Below are 16,392 nucleotides of genomic sequence, written 5' to 3'. Positions count from 1 at the left end.
AAAAAAAAAAAAAGTGTTTATAGTTGTTCCAAAAGTGCTAGGACAATTTTAAGTTTTTGTAATTACCATAACACTTTATTTTGTTTTATTCTGAATTTAACACCAAACTAAATGACTTTCTACATCTCCCCCTCTTTTTCCCCATATCCCACAACTTCCCAAATCATAATAAAAGTAAAATATGCATAGTCAAGCCAAACAAATTACTTCATTAACCATGTCTGAAAAGATATGTAATTTTATATCTTAACTTTACCACCTTTCTATCAAGAGGTAGATAGAAAACTTTATCATCATTTCTATGGAATCATGGTTGGTCATTGCACTGATCAGTCTTTCAAAGTTGTTTTTCACTGAAATGTTATCAGTTCTTGTGATTCTATTCTTATACTTCAGTTCATAAAAATCTCAGGTTTGTTTGAAACTGTATCATTTATTATATCACAATAATTTCCCTTATATAAATATAGCATAATTTGTTCAGCCATTTCCCAATTGTTCAGTCATTCTTTTAGTTTCCAATTCTTTGTCACTACAAAAAGATCTGCTATAAATACTTTTTATATCTGAGTCTTTTTCTTCTTTGATCTCATCATCTAAGCCTAGAAACTGTATTACTGGGTCAAAGAAAAATATACATTATTTCTCTTCAAGAGGTTATGAAATTGTACATTTCTTAGAGCTTGCCTCTGTACTATTTTGTAGTTGTCGGATCTTCTCTGGAAAACAAAAATACTTTTATTAGAGATAAGTTGCTGGAATAATTTTAAAAACACATTGAAAAATCACATTTTATTAAAGACTTGCTGTAAAAATTAATATATTAACAAAAATTTTAAATGTTCTATTGTCTAGCTTACATGACAGAAAAAATTGCAAAGATATGTTCATCAACTTGATACAAAATAAAACTGGGGAGGGGGAAGGCTTTCATTAATTCATTGACATTTAACCAATCTGATTCTGACAAGTATAATTTCTATTTAGGGGAAGAGCCACATATTCTAAGATTACTTCCACTTATGCTGTCAGTTTGTCCCTAAAAAAAAAATGAAATGAGCTTTGAGACTTAATTGGCTCAAGGAACTAAGGCAGTTTATAAGAATTAATTATAAAAAAACTAGACAAGAAGAATCAGGAGCTCTTTGAGCTTTATGCACCATTACTCAGATTCTCTACTGTGGTAAATATGGAGACAGGAAAGTTGCATTGACCTAACTGATATGATGTCCTTGATGAATATTCTCCCTTGCTGTGATTAAGCAAACTTTTTTTTTTTTTTTTTTTTTTTTTGCTGAGGAAATTGGGGATAAGTGACTTGCTCAGGGTTACATAGCCAGGGAGTGTTAAGTGTCTAAGGGAAGATTTGAACTCAGGTCCTCCTGACTCCAGGTCTGATGCTCCATCCACTGCACCACCTAGATGCCCCAGATCTTTTTTTTTCTTTTTAACATTAGAAAGGCTACAAATTTTCATTTTGTTATAATCCCAAATCAGAATTCCTAGACCAGCCTAAGTCAGGTCTGGGCCAGAACACTGTCCTTACTTAGTTATAGATTATCAACATGAGTGTAAGAGCATCCCTGGTTTTATAAGAGGCAAACTCAAAAGCCTTTCTTAAAATTTTACCATGTGATACTTTTTGTTGCATAACTCTAAATCATATAGGATTCACAAAGAAAATTCTGCAACAACTTCACCAAATTATGGTGAAGGACCCAAATACCTAACCAATCCACCCCACTGTCAACCAGAATGGCTGATGAGAAAAGCCAGATTGAGGCAGCTCGGTATAGTGCATTAGATTGTCAGGTTCTGGAAAGCAAAGACTTTCTTTTTGTTAATTATATCCCTGGTGTTTAGCATAGTGCCTGACATACAGTAGGTGTTTAGTAAATGTTTATTAGTTTGAATTGGATAATGGATACAGTATTGGATTTGTCTAAGACATTTCATAGCTGTATGACCCTGGACAAGTACTTCAACCTCTTTCAACCTCAGTTTCTGAAACTGCAAAGCAGAGATAATGATAGGACTTGTTGTAAGGATCAAATAAGATAATATATATAAAGTGTTTTGTAAACCTTGCAGCATTGTGTAAATCATTATTATTCTGTTATATCTAATAGTAAATCAGCCATTAGAATTATTTAAGATGTTTCTTACAAACAAGCTTTATAGCTCTTTGGTTTTATTTAACTTGGATTTATCAATCATTACTCTAGGAATAACTATAGGGGATATGATTAAGGAAAAAAATATTATGAATGCTCCCAATTTAGGAATATCTAGGGGTATGCTTGAGCCAACTCAAAACTGCTGGGAGAACCAATTCCTAAATTTTCGATTTGAGCACTTACTTGTACCTTGGTAATCAACAAAGTGAAAAATCAGTTTCATTTATTGTTTTGTTAATTTCTAGATTGAAGATAATAATGCAGATTAATTTTAAAGGTTTATCATATGAGAAGGTTATAAAATATTTACCAGTACACTCCTATGTAGTCTGATTTTAGAATTAATCTTACACAGATGAATGGGCAACAAGGAAAAGAAAAGGCTTTCCCAACATGTCAATGTTTTCCCAGAGCTTTGGCAAAAGTTGAAGAGTCATATGATCCTCATGCTTCTGCACTCCCTCCTTGGCACACACAAAGAATGCATTTCCTCATAAAACACCTAGCCCATTATGGGTAATTCTCTGCCTCACCCACAAAAGCCTATTAATCTGTAATGTGGAATGAGGATTCTAGTCCTAATAAATTATAAGTCTATCACTTTGTTGTTGTGCCTCAAGAAGTTTGGAATCAGTGCAAAGAACTATGAGTAAAGTAGAGATTGCTATCCTGAAGAACTAAAGGAAAGTGTTTTCCCATGGGAAATCTTGCTGCCTTCAGGCAAAACAATTGGAGATGGCTAATTTGTCAAAAACCATTTACTCATTAATATTTTACATTTTTCTCAGAATATTCTCCCAAAATGCATTGAACCTCAATGACTCAACTCCATTTAATTTTGTATCTCTTTGGTGTGATTTTTTGTTTGTTTCTTTTCTCAAAAGGTAATAAAAAGTTCTTAATGCTAATTCATGAAGAAGCTCCTTCACAGTGTTTGCACAGAGGCTTGAGATCCGTGTCTTTGTTAAATACTTTCTTCCTTATAAAATAGGAATAAAGCTATGCTTGACTAAGATATAGCAGGACATTAGGTTAATTCTTTATTATTGGGGAGAAATAATAAGACATAGTCGATAGACAACTGGCCTTGAGATCAGAAAGTCATACCTGTGATACATAGTCAGATGACCCTGGGCAAACTTTTTAGTGGTTCAGGCAATTCTCTAAGACTCTTCAAAAAATAAAAAATAAAACTAGAGACTGTTATGTGAGGAAACCCATGCCATAAGGCACTGAAATACATCAGCTGAGAAGCATGAAGTGTATGCTTCTGAGGAATCCATGGTATCACAGTGTGAATACTCTTGGACCCATCAGTGCAGATTGAAATTTATCAACATCTAATATATCTATCTCTCCTTTATATTCTCTAATAGATTTTCTACACAGGATTTAATTCAATTCAACAAGCATTCATTAAGAACCTATTATTTGTTAGGCTCTGCCAAAATCTAAATGATATACTAAATAAATCTTTTAACATTCCAAGAGTATGAGCGTACTGAAACTATGATGAAATATGAGTAGGTCACCAACTTTTCTGATCATGCACTTCATTTTGGTGATTTATTTATATCAGTTAATTTCTGAAAGAACTGATTACCAGAATCATAGTCTTTCTATGTTTTGACATTAATATCCTGTTTGAATAGGCCAGACTGAAGCTGTAGAAATTGTATATAATGTAGTTTCATCTTTATCCTTCTAACATATTATTGATTTTCTTTTAACTTGTCAATGTCATGGCTACACAGATGATTTAGAAATGACTCCCACACTGATAATTAGTCATTTCATCATCATCATAATCATCACAATAAATACCATTTCTATATCTCTTTAAGATTTACAAAGTGCTTTATGTTATATTATCTCATTTGTTGTCTACAACCTCATAAGGTAGCTTCCCCATTGTTAATCCATTTTACAAATGTAGGAAAAGAGAATGAAGGAAATTAAATGTCTTGCCCAGATCCAGCCAGCTTGTAAAAGTCTGAGTCTAGATATTATCCATTTTAGTCTTGGTGAAGTTAGTTAATGCTATGTCCAGTACCTTCAAATCTTCTTATTTTTTTTTAATTGTGCAATCCTTTTAAAGATATTTCCATATTTGTCATATTGTGCAAAAAAAATCAGACCAAAAGGGAAGAAATCATGAGAAAGAAAAAGCAAACAAACACACAAAAAAGGTAAAAAATAATATGCTTCAATCCACATTCAGTTTCTATAGTTGCCTCTCTGAATGCATTTTCCATCCCAAGTCTATTGGAATTATCTTGAATCAGTGCCCTGCTGAGAAGAGCCAAATCCATCACATTGATCATCACATAATCTTACTGAGTACAATGATCTCCTGCTTCTGCTCACTTCACTCAGCATCAGTTCATGAACATTACATTCATATACCATCTTATTCAGCCATTCCCTGAGGGGCATCCACCCGATTTCTAGTTCCTTGACACTACAAAAAGAGAGGCTGCAAACATTTTGTACACTTTGTAGACCCTCTTTTTAAAGAAAATATTTTTGATTCTGATATGTGGAGGTTAAAAATATATGGAAACAGAAAGCACAGAAAAACGAAAAGTATTGTGTGGGATGGGATGGAATGGATTAAAATCAATACTGGTGACGATAATATTACTACTGGCAGGGTGACAGTTTGGCTGAAGGGTAGAAACAATTAAATTTCTCATGAAATATCCACCTGTACCATTGGTAGCACTACCCAAGACAAGATATTGGATCAGTCCCTCAATTCATCCAGGCTTTCCTTAGTGGAATGGTGATGACCCCACATCTTGTGACAATGACTTTGAATTTACTAATAAGCTTCAATGTACCTATTACATGAGAAAGACCATTCCATAAAGCCCTGAAAGAAGCATGAATGATCAATATATCATAGGGAATCTATGATGTCATCAGCATGGAATGTATGACATCATCAACTGAGAAGCATGAAATATATGCTATAAGGAATCTTATGATGTCATCATCATGGATACCCTATCAAGGTGGACTGTGAACCTGACTATTTGTAAATAGAGTCTCTATTGGGATAATGTCTATCTCCATTTCATTTCTATCTGACTAAAGACAATCATAAGGTCATAGATTTAGATCTGGAAGAATTTTAAAGATAACTTGTCTTCTCTCCTTCTGCCATTGTTTTGTTTTGTTTTTGTTTTTGTTTTTTCTGAGGCTGGGGTTAAGTGACTTGCCCGGGTCACACAGTTAGGAAGTGTTAAGTGTCTGAGACCAGATTTGAACTTGGGTCCTCCTGAATTCAGGGCTGGTGCTCTATCCACTGCGCCACCTAGCTGCCCCCTCCTGCCATTGATAAGGAACAATGAAAACTATCCTATACACCAAGGCAATTCTCATAATAACATAGCTGATGGTACAGTAGAACTATTCCTCTAATTAACAAGTCCTGGTCTGAAGTCTTACAAGTTTCTTGACGATAACCTGGTGAGATGGCCAGCTCAAATATAATTACCTCTATTTTACAGAAGAAGGATTATGTAACACCTAGTGTTAGAGTCAATATCTGAAGCTGGGTCGGGACATCATCAAGCTGAAAGGGACCTCAGAGGCTACAGAATCTGATTTTACATGCCAGGAAACTGGGGACATTAAGTGGCTGGCCCTTACACAGCTAGCAAATCTGGGGGTGGGGGGATAATGGTCCCTACATGAATGCCCTTTTCATTGTAGTATACTGCCTTAGTGACAGTAATTCTTGCCCCTGTCCTCTGTGAACACAAGAATTCACCTGCAGGATATTGAAGCAAGACAGGACAGTGAAAATTATTTGTTTAAAAAAATATGTCTTTGCTCACCTGCTAGTTCTGGGAATCCTGCATTTACCAGATCTTCATACAAGTGTTTCATGGGGTTCTCATGTCTTATCAGTAGTCCATGCAACCAGATGAGCAGCATTCTATAGCCATGCTCACAAGAGCTTTCATTTCCTATATAACACATATGGAATTATCTGATGTTTCTTTTAATGAAAGATCTTCATTTTTGCTAAATTCTCTTTTTCTTTGCATATGCACATTCATTCATTTTTCTGGTCAAAGTTATGACATTACCAAGAACACCCTGTGTGGGTACGTGAGCCATCAAGACTGAATCCAGTCTATGTAACTACAGTTGTTTTCCTGTAGCAGTAATGGGCCACAGATTGTAGTAACACACAAACATATATAAAATCCAAGATAATGAACGGAAACCAGTCTATGTTTTTTAATTCTGGCAAATGTAATTTAGTTAAATCATTTAATTACTTTGAATTATTGTCTTTCAGTGATTGCTGCAGAACATTTTGTAAAAAACAGAAAGGCCAGGATATCTAATCCTATAGAGTAGCCTAAGAAATACTTATTATTCTTTAGTTACAGTTTCTGAGGTGGTCATTTATCTATCACTGTTGACTATCCAGTCACAGAACAAGCAGTTAAGAACTGAGCGTTTCTTTTGGTACTCATTCTACTGTGGATTTATTTGGTCAGAAATATCAATTCCTTTTTGAGCTTTTATGATTTGACTCAAAAAAAAATTTAAAAAAAAAACAAACATTTGCAAAGTTTGTTTTCAAGGAGATTCTCCAGGGTCACTAGCTAAAAATTCTTAAAAACCACAGTAAACATTGATATCTCTGTTCCTGTTTTATAGGATGAAAGTAGCTGCTAATTGCCAGTCTTCAGCAATTTATCAGAAATTTCTAGTTTCATCACTCCTTGCTTCCCATTTCTAATAAATTCTCCTGGGTTTTTACCTGACCACTGTTCTTCAATAGCTTTGATCTGTGCATCTGAAAATTCCCAGGAGCGAGCCAGCTTCCGCCAGTCTTGGGCTTTAAGTTGATGGTAAGCCAATTTCCAAAGGCAAGAGCGGATCTGCTTCGTCTCCAAACTGTGATCTTGTTTGAATGTCAGAGCAGAGTCTATTGGTGAGTCATAGCTGCTTCCTTTAAGTTCCTAAATTGAAAATAAAGATAACAGACAATTTCAGATGTACTATGTTTATAGCCTAATCAGAGTATTTTCCACCCTTGATAAAACAGATAAATGTTCTGCCCAAGTCATTTGTTCAGAACCATTTGTCTTCAGACCAGCTTTCATCATCTAGAATGTGGGGAACATATCTAACAAAAACATAAAGCATAGCCTGTCTGACCTCAAGATGTAGAGATTCTGCAGTTCTTAATTGCATGCTTCCACCCCAAGAGTGACCTGACTGATGTTAGAATACCCACAGGGAGAGTGAGAATGTCAGCCAAAGAAATGTCATCACAGATAACCTTCAGCACTGGGACTCTCTCCCCACTCCTTACTGTTCCTCCTTGAAATTCTCATTTGTTTTCTTTCTTCAAATTTAAGAATCTTGAAATCCTTCCTTGGCAGGGCAGTTTTTCTCAGGTGTTACCTTGTAAGAGCTCATTTATTGTTTTCCTTCTCCCAGGTCACAAAGTACAAGGCTGAAGGGGAAGGAGGGGGTAGGAATGAAAGAATTACAGAAAGAACTGGAAAGAAAATGGAACCATCTCTCCCAAACCTTTTTCTTACATAAGAGAAAAGGAAGGACTAGAGAATTCAAAACAAAATTAATGAAAACCTCAACCAAGTGCACTCAACCAGTAACTAGATTTAAGCCCTTTTCTCTACTCACAATGCTTAGGTATCCATTGGGGAGGGGGAGAAACCGATACTGGTTTTTTAATAACTGAAACAAGATTGGGTTCTGCATCACTGTGTACTGGGATCAAGTCCAATTTCTGTCCCTCAATAGAACCCTCCTAAACATCCCCTTTACAAGAAAACTGGAAGAAGTCTCATATTACAAATCCAGAGAATAGGGTGGATTGCTGGGTCATAGATTTTCTTTCAAGAGAGTCTTAAATATAAGTTGCATTCTGAATTATTGACTGCCTAAAGGGAATATTACCTCTCTCCTGGCCTATAGCAACAAACTCCTAATTGGTTTCCTTGTCCCTGGGCTTTCTATTGTCCATACCACTGTTTTCAATATAAAAACGGCTACAAAATCTTAGATAAGGATCCCAATGGACCAAATATTGGACTTAGCTTTCAAATTCAATATTATCTTATGTTTCATTGTATTTTAAATGATTTTATTAAATATTTCCCAGTTACAATTTTTTTAGGCAATTGGAGTTAAGTGCCTGGGTTCACAAAGCTAGTGTTTGAGGCTAGATTTGAACTCCTAGCTCTGGGGCTGTTCCTAATTCCCCTCCAATTACATTTTAACCTACTTTTCTCACCCAGGAGGATTGGGGACTGCATGTATCTTCCTCTTTACTCCATATAAATTGCCAAATTGAGATTCCTAAAATGGAAGTATGACCAGGCCACTCCCCTGATTAAGAACTTTCAGTAGTTCTCTATTTCCTCAAGGCTAAAATATAAGCGCCCCCCCCCCCCTTTAACCTTTTTAAAACTTTAACCTTCTTTAAACAGCCAATTGCTGTTCCCTCTATATGTCATTCCCTCTCCACTTCTGCCTGGAATGCTCTCCCTCTATGCTTGTTCCTGTGAGAAATCTCTAGTTCCCTTGGAGATTCATCTCAAGTATCACACCTAAAGTCCTTTCTTCATGTCCTCTTGTGAGCCCTTTCTCTCCCTCCCAAATTACTTTGTATTTGCTTTGGATATATTTTGTATAGCTGAGTACCCATTTCCTCCCACTAGAATGTAATGGCAGAAATGGTCTCTCTCTCTTTTTTTTAAATAGGGATGCCAGTAGATAGAAGGCCAGCCTAGAGTCAGGAAAACTCATCTTTCTGAATTCAAATCTAGTCTTTTACTACCTGTGAGGCCCTGGGCAAATCATTTAATCCTCAGTTTCCTTATCTGTATAAAAACTAGAGAAGGAAATGGTAAACTACTTTACCAAAATAACCCAAAAGGTTCAGATACAACTGAAAAATAATTGAATAACAAGGAATAGGAATAAGGAGGGAAATGGCATACGGGCATGGGGATAGAGTAGGGATGGGCATGGGGAATAAAAATGATTTTAATTGATATAGGAAACTCCAAGATAAGGCAACTCCCCCTACCAACATACTTCAGTACCTTCTCTGCAATTTATGGTCTTGGGAATGCCTAGCCCCAAAGCATAAGTGATTGGATCAGAATCATACAGCAAGCAAGTTCAAAAAGTGAGACTTGAACCCAGATACTTGTAGCTTTGAAGGCTGCTCTATATCCACTAGGACACTGTTTTTTGGTTTTAGTTTTGGTTTCTGTTGGGGTTTTTTTTCTACGTATTCTCTCTCTATATATAAACATACCTGGTTTTGCTTATTTTAGGAAGAAAATAATAAAAGGTTAGTAATAATAGAAACAAAAGCTGTATAGAAAAAAGTATTAACTGGGAGATAGAATTAAAAACTAAGATTATCAAGGGGCCAGGATCCCTCTTCCATCATGACCAAATCACCTGGATCTATATTGGAATTAGCAAAATTTGGACTCTATGGTTCATTCCAGAAAATTGGGCCAATCTTTAGAAACTTAATCTAGGAAAAAAGAATATAATCTGTACACTAAAACTTATTGGGTAGAAATATGGGATGGGGTAAGGATATGACTGATTATAGTGTCTTAGGCTAAAGAACACACACATACACACACACACACACACACACACACACACACACACACACACACAACTTTTTCCAACTCTGCTTTCCTCCCTTATCTCTTCTTTCAAGAGAGTCTCCTATTGTCTTCACCCTTAAGACAACTAGACAAAGATAAGTGTAAGGGGAGCAAACTGATGAATTCCTCCTACACCAAATACAGGACCCGGGACTTCTTCTGGACTATTCATGTTCTGAATCAGTGCTGAAGGGTTGGGCACTTTGAGACACACACACACACACACACACACACACACACACACACACACATCTCAAAGCTGGGTCAGAGACGCTAGGTTTGGCCACCCATCAGTAGACCTTAACAGAAGTGACTCTACCTCCTGGGCTTTCTCCTTTCCTTACAGTCTCTAGAATGTATGGCATGTAACTTCCTTTAACAAGAGTAAAATGTAAACTACAATGTAGCAACTAAGCACACACTTGGCTGGGGAACTGTGTGGCTGAATTTTGGGTCTTTTGCATCATCTGCCTTATGTTTCTTTCCCTGAGCACTGATGACTACATAGTGACCCTGTGAAGAGGCATAGACTTGGAGACCACTTTATGAGTTTGAGAGGTTGAGAATTCCTGGGCCTCTGAGTCAGAGCTAGTCATAATATGGGAAGTACCTCCTGCAGCTACTATGATACCTGTTCAGGGAGATGATGACCATCAATAAGAGTAACCCAACCTCTGGCCTGAATACTAGAAAGACATGGGCCCTTAGGGAGCCAAAGGTGAAATAAATACCTATTCAGTATGTCCATAAAATGCCTCATTTAATTATCAACCACCCCAGAGAATATGACAACAATTGTAAATTAATATTTCCTGTTTGTCTTCGTCAATACATACGTTTGTGTTTTAAGCATTTCTTTTGCATGGAAGAAATAAATAGCTGTTCTATAGCTCAATGTACTTTGTACATTGAGTACTTTTCACTTTTCCATTTGAGGAGATGGTAGATCTAGATCAAAACCAAACTTTTAATTATTTCCCCAGGGCTACAGGATTGTAATATAAAGAGCCAGAGGCAATGAAAAAAAGGAATCTGATGGCTCTTTTCAAAAATAAGGTGATTCAGGCCAATTCCAATAGACTTGTGATGGAGAGAGTTTCCTGCATCCAGAAAGAAGATTGTGGGGACTGAATGTAGATCACAACATAGTATTTTCACCTTTTGTGTTTTTTGCATGCTTTTTTTTTTCTTTCTCATTTTTTTCCTTTTTAATCTGCTTTTTCTAATGCATGATAAATGCTACATATAGAAGAACTGCACAAATTTAACATATTGTATTACTTGCTGAGGAAGGGAGGAAAATTTGGAGCACAAGGTTTTGCAAGGGTGAATGTAGAAATATATTTTTGCATATACTTAAAAAATTAAAAGCTGTTATTAAAAAAAATAAAAATAAAAGAGTCTTGAGTCCTCTCTCTATAGACCAGGTTCTCCCAGGACTGAACTTGGTCAATGTATGTGGGTCTATAGATAGAGTCTCTTGATTGGGAAAATTCAGTACTCTTGAGTACTTTAGATAGAGTACTCTAACCTGTCTGGACCCAGTGGAGCCCTCATGCCAAATCCCAAAGGGGTTGGCACTATTTTAAAAGAATACTCACCTTCCTTCTGTTCTACCTCTAAATCTATGAGCTTTAACCCATCCCCAGAAAACTAAAGGTTCCAAAACAGCTACCTCATTTCATAAACTTTTCTAAGTCTTTTATATTTAATAATAACTCGTCTTTATAAAATGCTCTAAGATTTATAAAAACTATTTTCTCACAACTATGAGATAGTATATTATTAAAATACATATTTGACAAGTGAAAAAAGTAAGACTCCAAAGTAATCCCACAACCAATAAAGTATCAGAGGGAAGACCCAGGTCTCCTGATTCTAAGGCCAGTGCTCTTTCAACCACAGCACTTGTAAAATTCATCCCAAAGGTTTCATTCACAAAAAGTCCATCTGTCTCTAAGATGTTGTTGGTCACTTAAACTCAGTACATAACAGAGTTGCCTCTTAGAGACACAAATTAAGAAAAAAAAAAAAAGGTAGGTATAGTATGGCTCTGTCCAAACCCTTTGTGCAATAAACAATTTTATTGTAATGAGAATCCCTGGGTAACAAGAATAGTTCTATTTTCTTAGTATAGCACTTGTACCACTAGTCATATCTGTCAAGGCTAATGGGGCAGCTTAGCTATTCTGTCCTTTTGGCTTTCTTTAAAAAAGCTAGGGTGGGATTCCAAAGCCCTCATCTATAGTTCTCATTTTCTACTGCAAGAGGAACACAAAGCTGTCTGCTTGCCAAAAAGCATGTTGTCAGCAAGTGCAGTGGCCAGGCGGAAATAGAGGAAATAAAAGAATAAGGAAATGAGCAGATTTTAGGAACTTTCATTTGTCCTCAAGAGCACAGAATTTCACTGTTATATGAAAAGAAATTTCTATATTTCTTTCATCTGTTTCTCAGAAATATATGAGGGTAAGCTATGTCATTTAAAAAAAACTTTCATTAAAGTATGAGATGCAGAAGCTTTATTGTAAGGGAAAGACTTAATCATTCAGGAGAAATGAGGTATAGTGGATAAAGAGCTGGCTTTGAATCAAAATAACTTAGGTTCAGACCCTCCCTCTGACATATGTTGGCTCTGTAATTAATTTCTCAGTACTCTTGGCAATTATTCTACAGGTTGAAAAGAAGGTATTGATCTTCATTGATACAGGGAGTTTCTTTGCCTGAGCCTCACCCATACCATTGAAATCACAGGTCTAACTCTTATTCTCCATTTTTATCCAGCCAAAGGGCTTCCAAGGAGAAGCAACCATCTCACCCAAAAGTTCAGCAGGGTATGGATCCTGGCACAGACACAAATCTCCAGGAACTAAAGAGGGAGAGATAAGTAATTCAAAGAAAATATTGACTTCTATCAATAATTCTTTTCCAAAATTAAACTATTTTTGAAAAGGGAAAAGGACCCACATGTACAAAAATATTTGTAGCAGCCTTTTTTTGTAATGGTAAAAAAAAAACTGGAAAGAAATGGCTGAATAAGTTATAGTATTTGAATGTAAAGGAGTATTATTGTTCTATAGGAAATGGTGAGCGGGATAATTTCAGAAAAGATTGGAAAGATTTACACGAACAAATAAATAAATAAATTCGCGCTAAGTGAAATGAGTAGAATCAAGACAACATTGAACATAGCAACATCAAGGTTATGTGATGATCAACTGTGATGGAGATGACTTTTCAACAATGAGGTGATTCAAGCCAATTCCAATAGACATGATGGAAAGAACTTTCTGCATAGAAATAACTATGGAGATTGGATGTGTTGTTATTTGTTTGCTTTTTTTTTTTTCTGGTTTTCCTCCCTTTGGATCTGATTTTTCTTGCGCAGCATGACAAAGAAATATGTTTAGAAGAACTGCACATGTTTAACCTATATTGAATTGCTAGCAGTCTAAGGGAGGGAGGGAGAAAATTTTAGAACATAGGGTTTTGCAAAGGGAGTATTGAAAACTATCTTTGGATGTATTTAGAAAAATAAAACTATAAAAATTTTTTTTAATCTAGAAGTCCCTTAAAATGATAGAATAATTACATAACAACTGCAAAGAGTCTCAAAGGAAAAAAATGAATTTGTTTACAAGAACTACATGAATACCCAGAGGTAATGAAGCAAGAGCTAAAAAAATGAGATTAAAACTCTTCAAGAAAGAATGAAAAGGAAAACAAATAGTTAGAATAGGATCTGGTGAGCTTTACTCAAGAAATGAACTCCTTGAAAAGCAAAATAGACCAAATGGAAAGAGCCAGCAAGAAATATTAGAACAAAATTATGATTGAAAATATAAAAGAAAATGTAAAAATAACTTATATAAAAAACAATTAACCTGGAAAACATGTCAAGAAACATGATTTAAGAGCATCCCAAAAGTCTTAGCAATTTTAAGTTTTGGGCTTTATTAAAAGTTATTGAATTGGAGGCAGCTAGGTGGCGCAGTGGATAGAGCACCAGCCCTGAATTCAGGAGGACCTGAGTTCAAATATGACCTCAGACACTTAACACTTCCTAGCTGTGTGACCCTGGGCAAGTCACTTAACCCCAGCCTGGGGGGGGGGGGGGAGAAGTTATTGAACTTAATGTTTTGTGAATCTATCAAAGCTTAAAACTGTGGTAAAGCTCTTGGGATACTATATTTAAAGAAATAAAGAAAGATTGCCAGATCTATTAGAACCAGTAGTCAGAGTAAAAATATATAAAGAATCCCCTCCCCTTATCATTTCCTGAAAGGGATGCCAAAAGAAAAAGTCCCACAAATACAATTCTCACATCAAAGAAAAAATACTAGAAGCAGCCAAAAAGACACCTTTCAAATAACAAGGAACTATAGTTAGTATCACATAGACCTAGCAGTTTCTACCATAAATTAGAAGAAAAATTGGATCACAATATTCCAAAGGCAAAAGAGATAGACTTATAACTAAGAATAGCCTATCTAGTAAAGCTGAGAATGATCCTATGGGAATAGGTAGAGAAATGGAATTTTCATGGATTAAAAGATGTTCAATGAAGCATTTCTAATGAAAACACAATAGCAAGGTAGAAATACAAATCCAAAAAGCAGGAGAAACCTAAAAATATTTTTAAAATCGCAAGGGATTGTAGGATGATATAATGGTAACATTTTTTAAATAATAGTTTTGTTTTTTTTTCAAAATACAAAGATATTTTTCAGCATTCTCCCTTGCAAAAACCTTGGGTTCCAAATTTTTCTCCCTCCCTTTCACTCACCTCCCTCCCCTAGACAGCAAATAATCCAATATAGGTTAAAACATGTGCAATTCTTCTAAACATATTTCCACATTTATCATAATGTTAACATTCTAAAAAGTAAACAATTATGCTTTCAGCACCTTAATATCTTCAAGTGCTATTGAAAAAATTAAGTAATAAAAATGCAACCAGGGAGTGGATTGTTTGTATTCTCAGAGTTTTAAGGAAAAAAAGAAGAAAGGCAGGATAAAAAGAATCAATATAGTAAGGGAGAAATAGGGGAAGTACTTTCTATTTCTCTTAACTATGGAGCCTATAAAGAATATATAAATTATTGCTGCCATTTTCTTGAGGCAGCAGATCATTTTATTAGCTAGGCAGAGTCTGCAGAATTTAGTAGAGATATCTAACTTTAGGTCAGGTAATGAGATGTTCCGAATCATTTTTATTATCAGTTGCTTAAGACAAGAATGCCATGTGACTATAACTCCAGGATTAATGGTCAGTCTGCAAATTCCAGCTATATTCCCAGTGTCTACTGATCAGTTTATTATTTTTGTCTGATGCAGATCTTCACCTTCTGCTCCCTATTCTTTGATGTGTAAATCTTTACTGGCTCCTTGTGCCCTCTATAAAAATTATATTGTGTCCATCCTGACCATGTAATCAATTCTGAGCATATAATAATCTGATTATTAACATACCTCTCTGTTGATAAGAATAATTAGCTGCAGTACCTATTATTGAATTCTTGTGTAATTTTTAATGTCACAAGGATGTTTTTTTTTTTTTTTCCTCTCCTTATTTTTAGTTAGGTAGAAGAAGTTAAGGGAATGAAAGTTAGCAATAGTAATGCAAAAAAAAAAAAAAAAAAAAACCTATTGAAACATTTCAAAATATGCACAGAAGGGGACCAAAGTTCAGAAGTCACAGACAGGCAGGACAATTTTGAAAGTAATGTATGAAATTTTTATATAGTTAAAAATAAAGCCAAACAAAATAGAGATTCATAGTTTCATATGTAATTTTTTTTTGCATTCCAGTGTTTATATGAGAACATTTTCTTTCTTTCTTTTTTTTTTTTTTTTTTTGATGGTGCTTAAGTTCAGAATAAAAAATAAGCTAAATTTTTAAAAAATGTGTTCTAGTTAAGTTTAGTTCAGGAACTTTAGTTCAATGGAAATTGAGAGATGCCCATCATTTGGGGAATGGCTGAATAAGTCATGGTATATGAAGATAATTGAATATTATTATTCTATAAGAAATAATGAGAAGGCTGATTTCAGAAAAGCCTGGAAAGACCTATGTGAAGTGAGCAGGAAAAGGAAAACATTATACATAATAGCAACTATAAGATTATGTGATGATCAATTGTAATGGACTTCATTCTTCTCAAAAATGAGGAGATTCATAACAATTCCAATAGAGTTGGTATGGAAAATGCCAATCATACCCAAGAACAGAGCTATGGAGACTGAATATGGATGGAAGCTTAATACTATGTTTTCTCATGGTTTTTTTTCCCCCTTTTTGGTCTGATTTTTCTTGAATGTAACAATATGGAACAATGTTTAAAAGGATAGCACATATTTAACCTATACTTGATTGCTTATTGTCTTGGGGAAGGGAAAGGTAAGGCAGGGAAGAAGAAAAATTTGGAACACAAAGTTTTACAAAAATAAATGTTGAAAACTATCTTTACATGTACTTGGAAAAATAAAAAATACTATTTAGAGGAAAAAAGAACTTTAGTTCA

The 16,392-nt window shown here is 35.1% G+C and overlaps 1 protein-coding gene across 10 annotated transcripts in view; it reads right to left on the bottom strand.

Annotated features, from left to right (window-relative positions):
* Positions 1-16,392, bottom strand: part of ANKDD1B (ankyrin repeat and death domain containing 1B) — an 83,410-nt gene continuing 67,018 nt past the window's right edge. For 9 of the 10 annotated variants that reach the window (XM_074282307.1, XM_074282298.1, XM_074282301.1 and 6 more), the window contains 3 exons: positions 6,964-7,165; positions 6,023-6,154; positions 1-719 (listed from right to left, as the gene is read on the bottom strand). In XM_074282307.1, coding sequence (XP_074138408.1) covers positions 658-719; positions 6,023-6,154; positions 6,964-7,165 — 396 coding nt within the window. In that variant the 3' untranslated portion in view covers positions 1-657. The remainder of the gene's footprint in view (positions 720-6,022; positions 6,155-6,963; positions 7,166-16,392) is intronic. The other variant, XM_074282300.1, reaches the window with a different exon arrangement.

This window comes from Sminthopsis crassicaudata, chromosome 1, assembly GCF_048593235.1.
Source record: "Sminthopsis crassicaudata isolate SCR6 chromosome 1, ASM4859323v1, whole genome shotgun sequence".
Lineage (NCBI taxonomy): Eukaryota > Metazoa > Chordata > Mammalia > Dasyuromorphia > Dasyuridae > Sminthopsis > Sminthopsis crassicaudata.
Note: the sequence above shows the minus strand (reverse complement) of the source record. Positions and strands in the feature narration are given on the sequence as shown.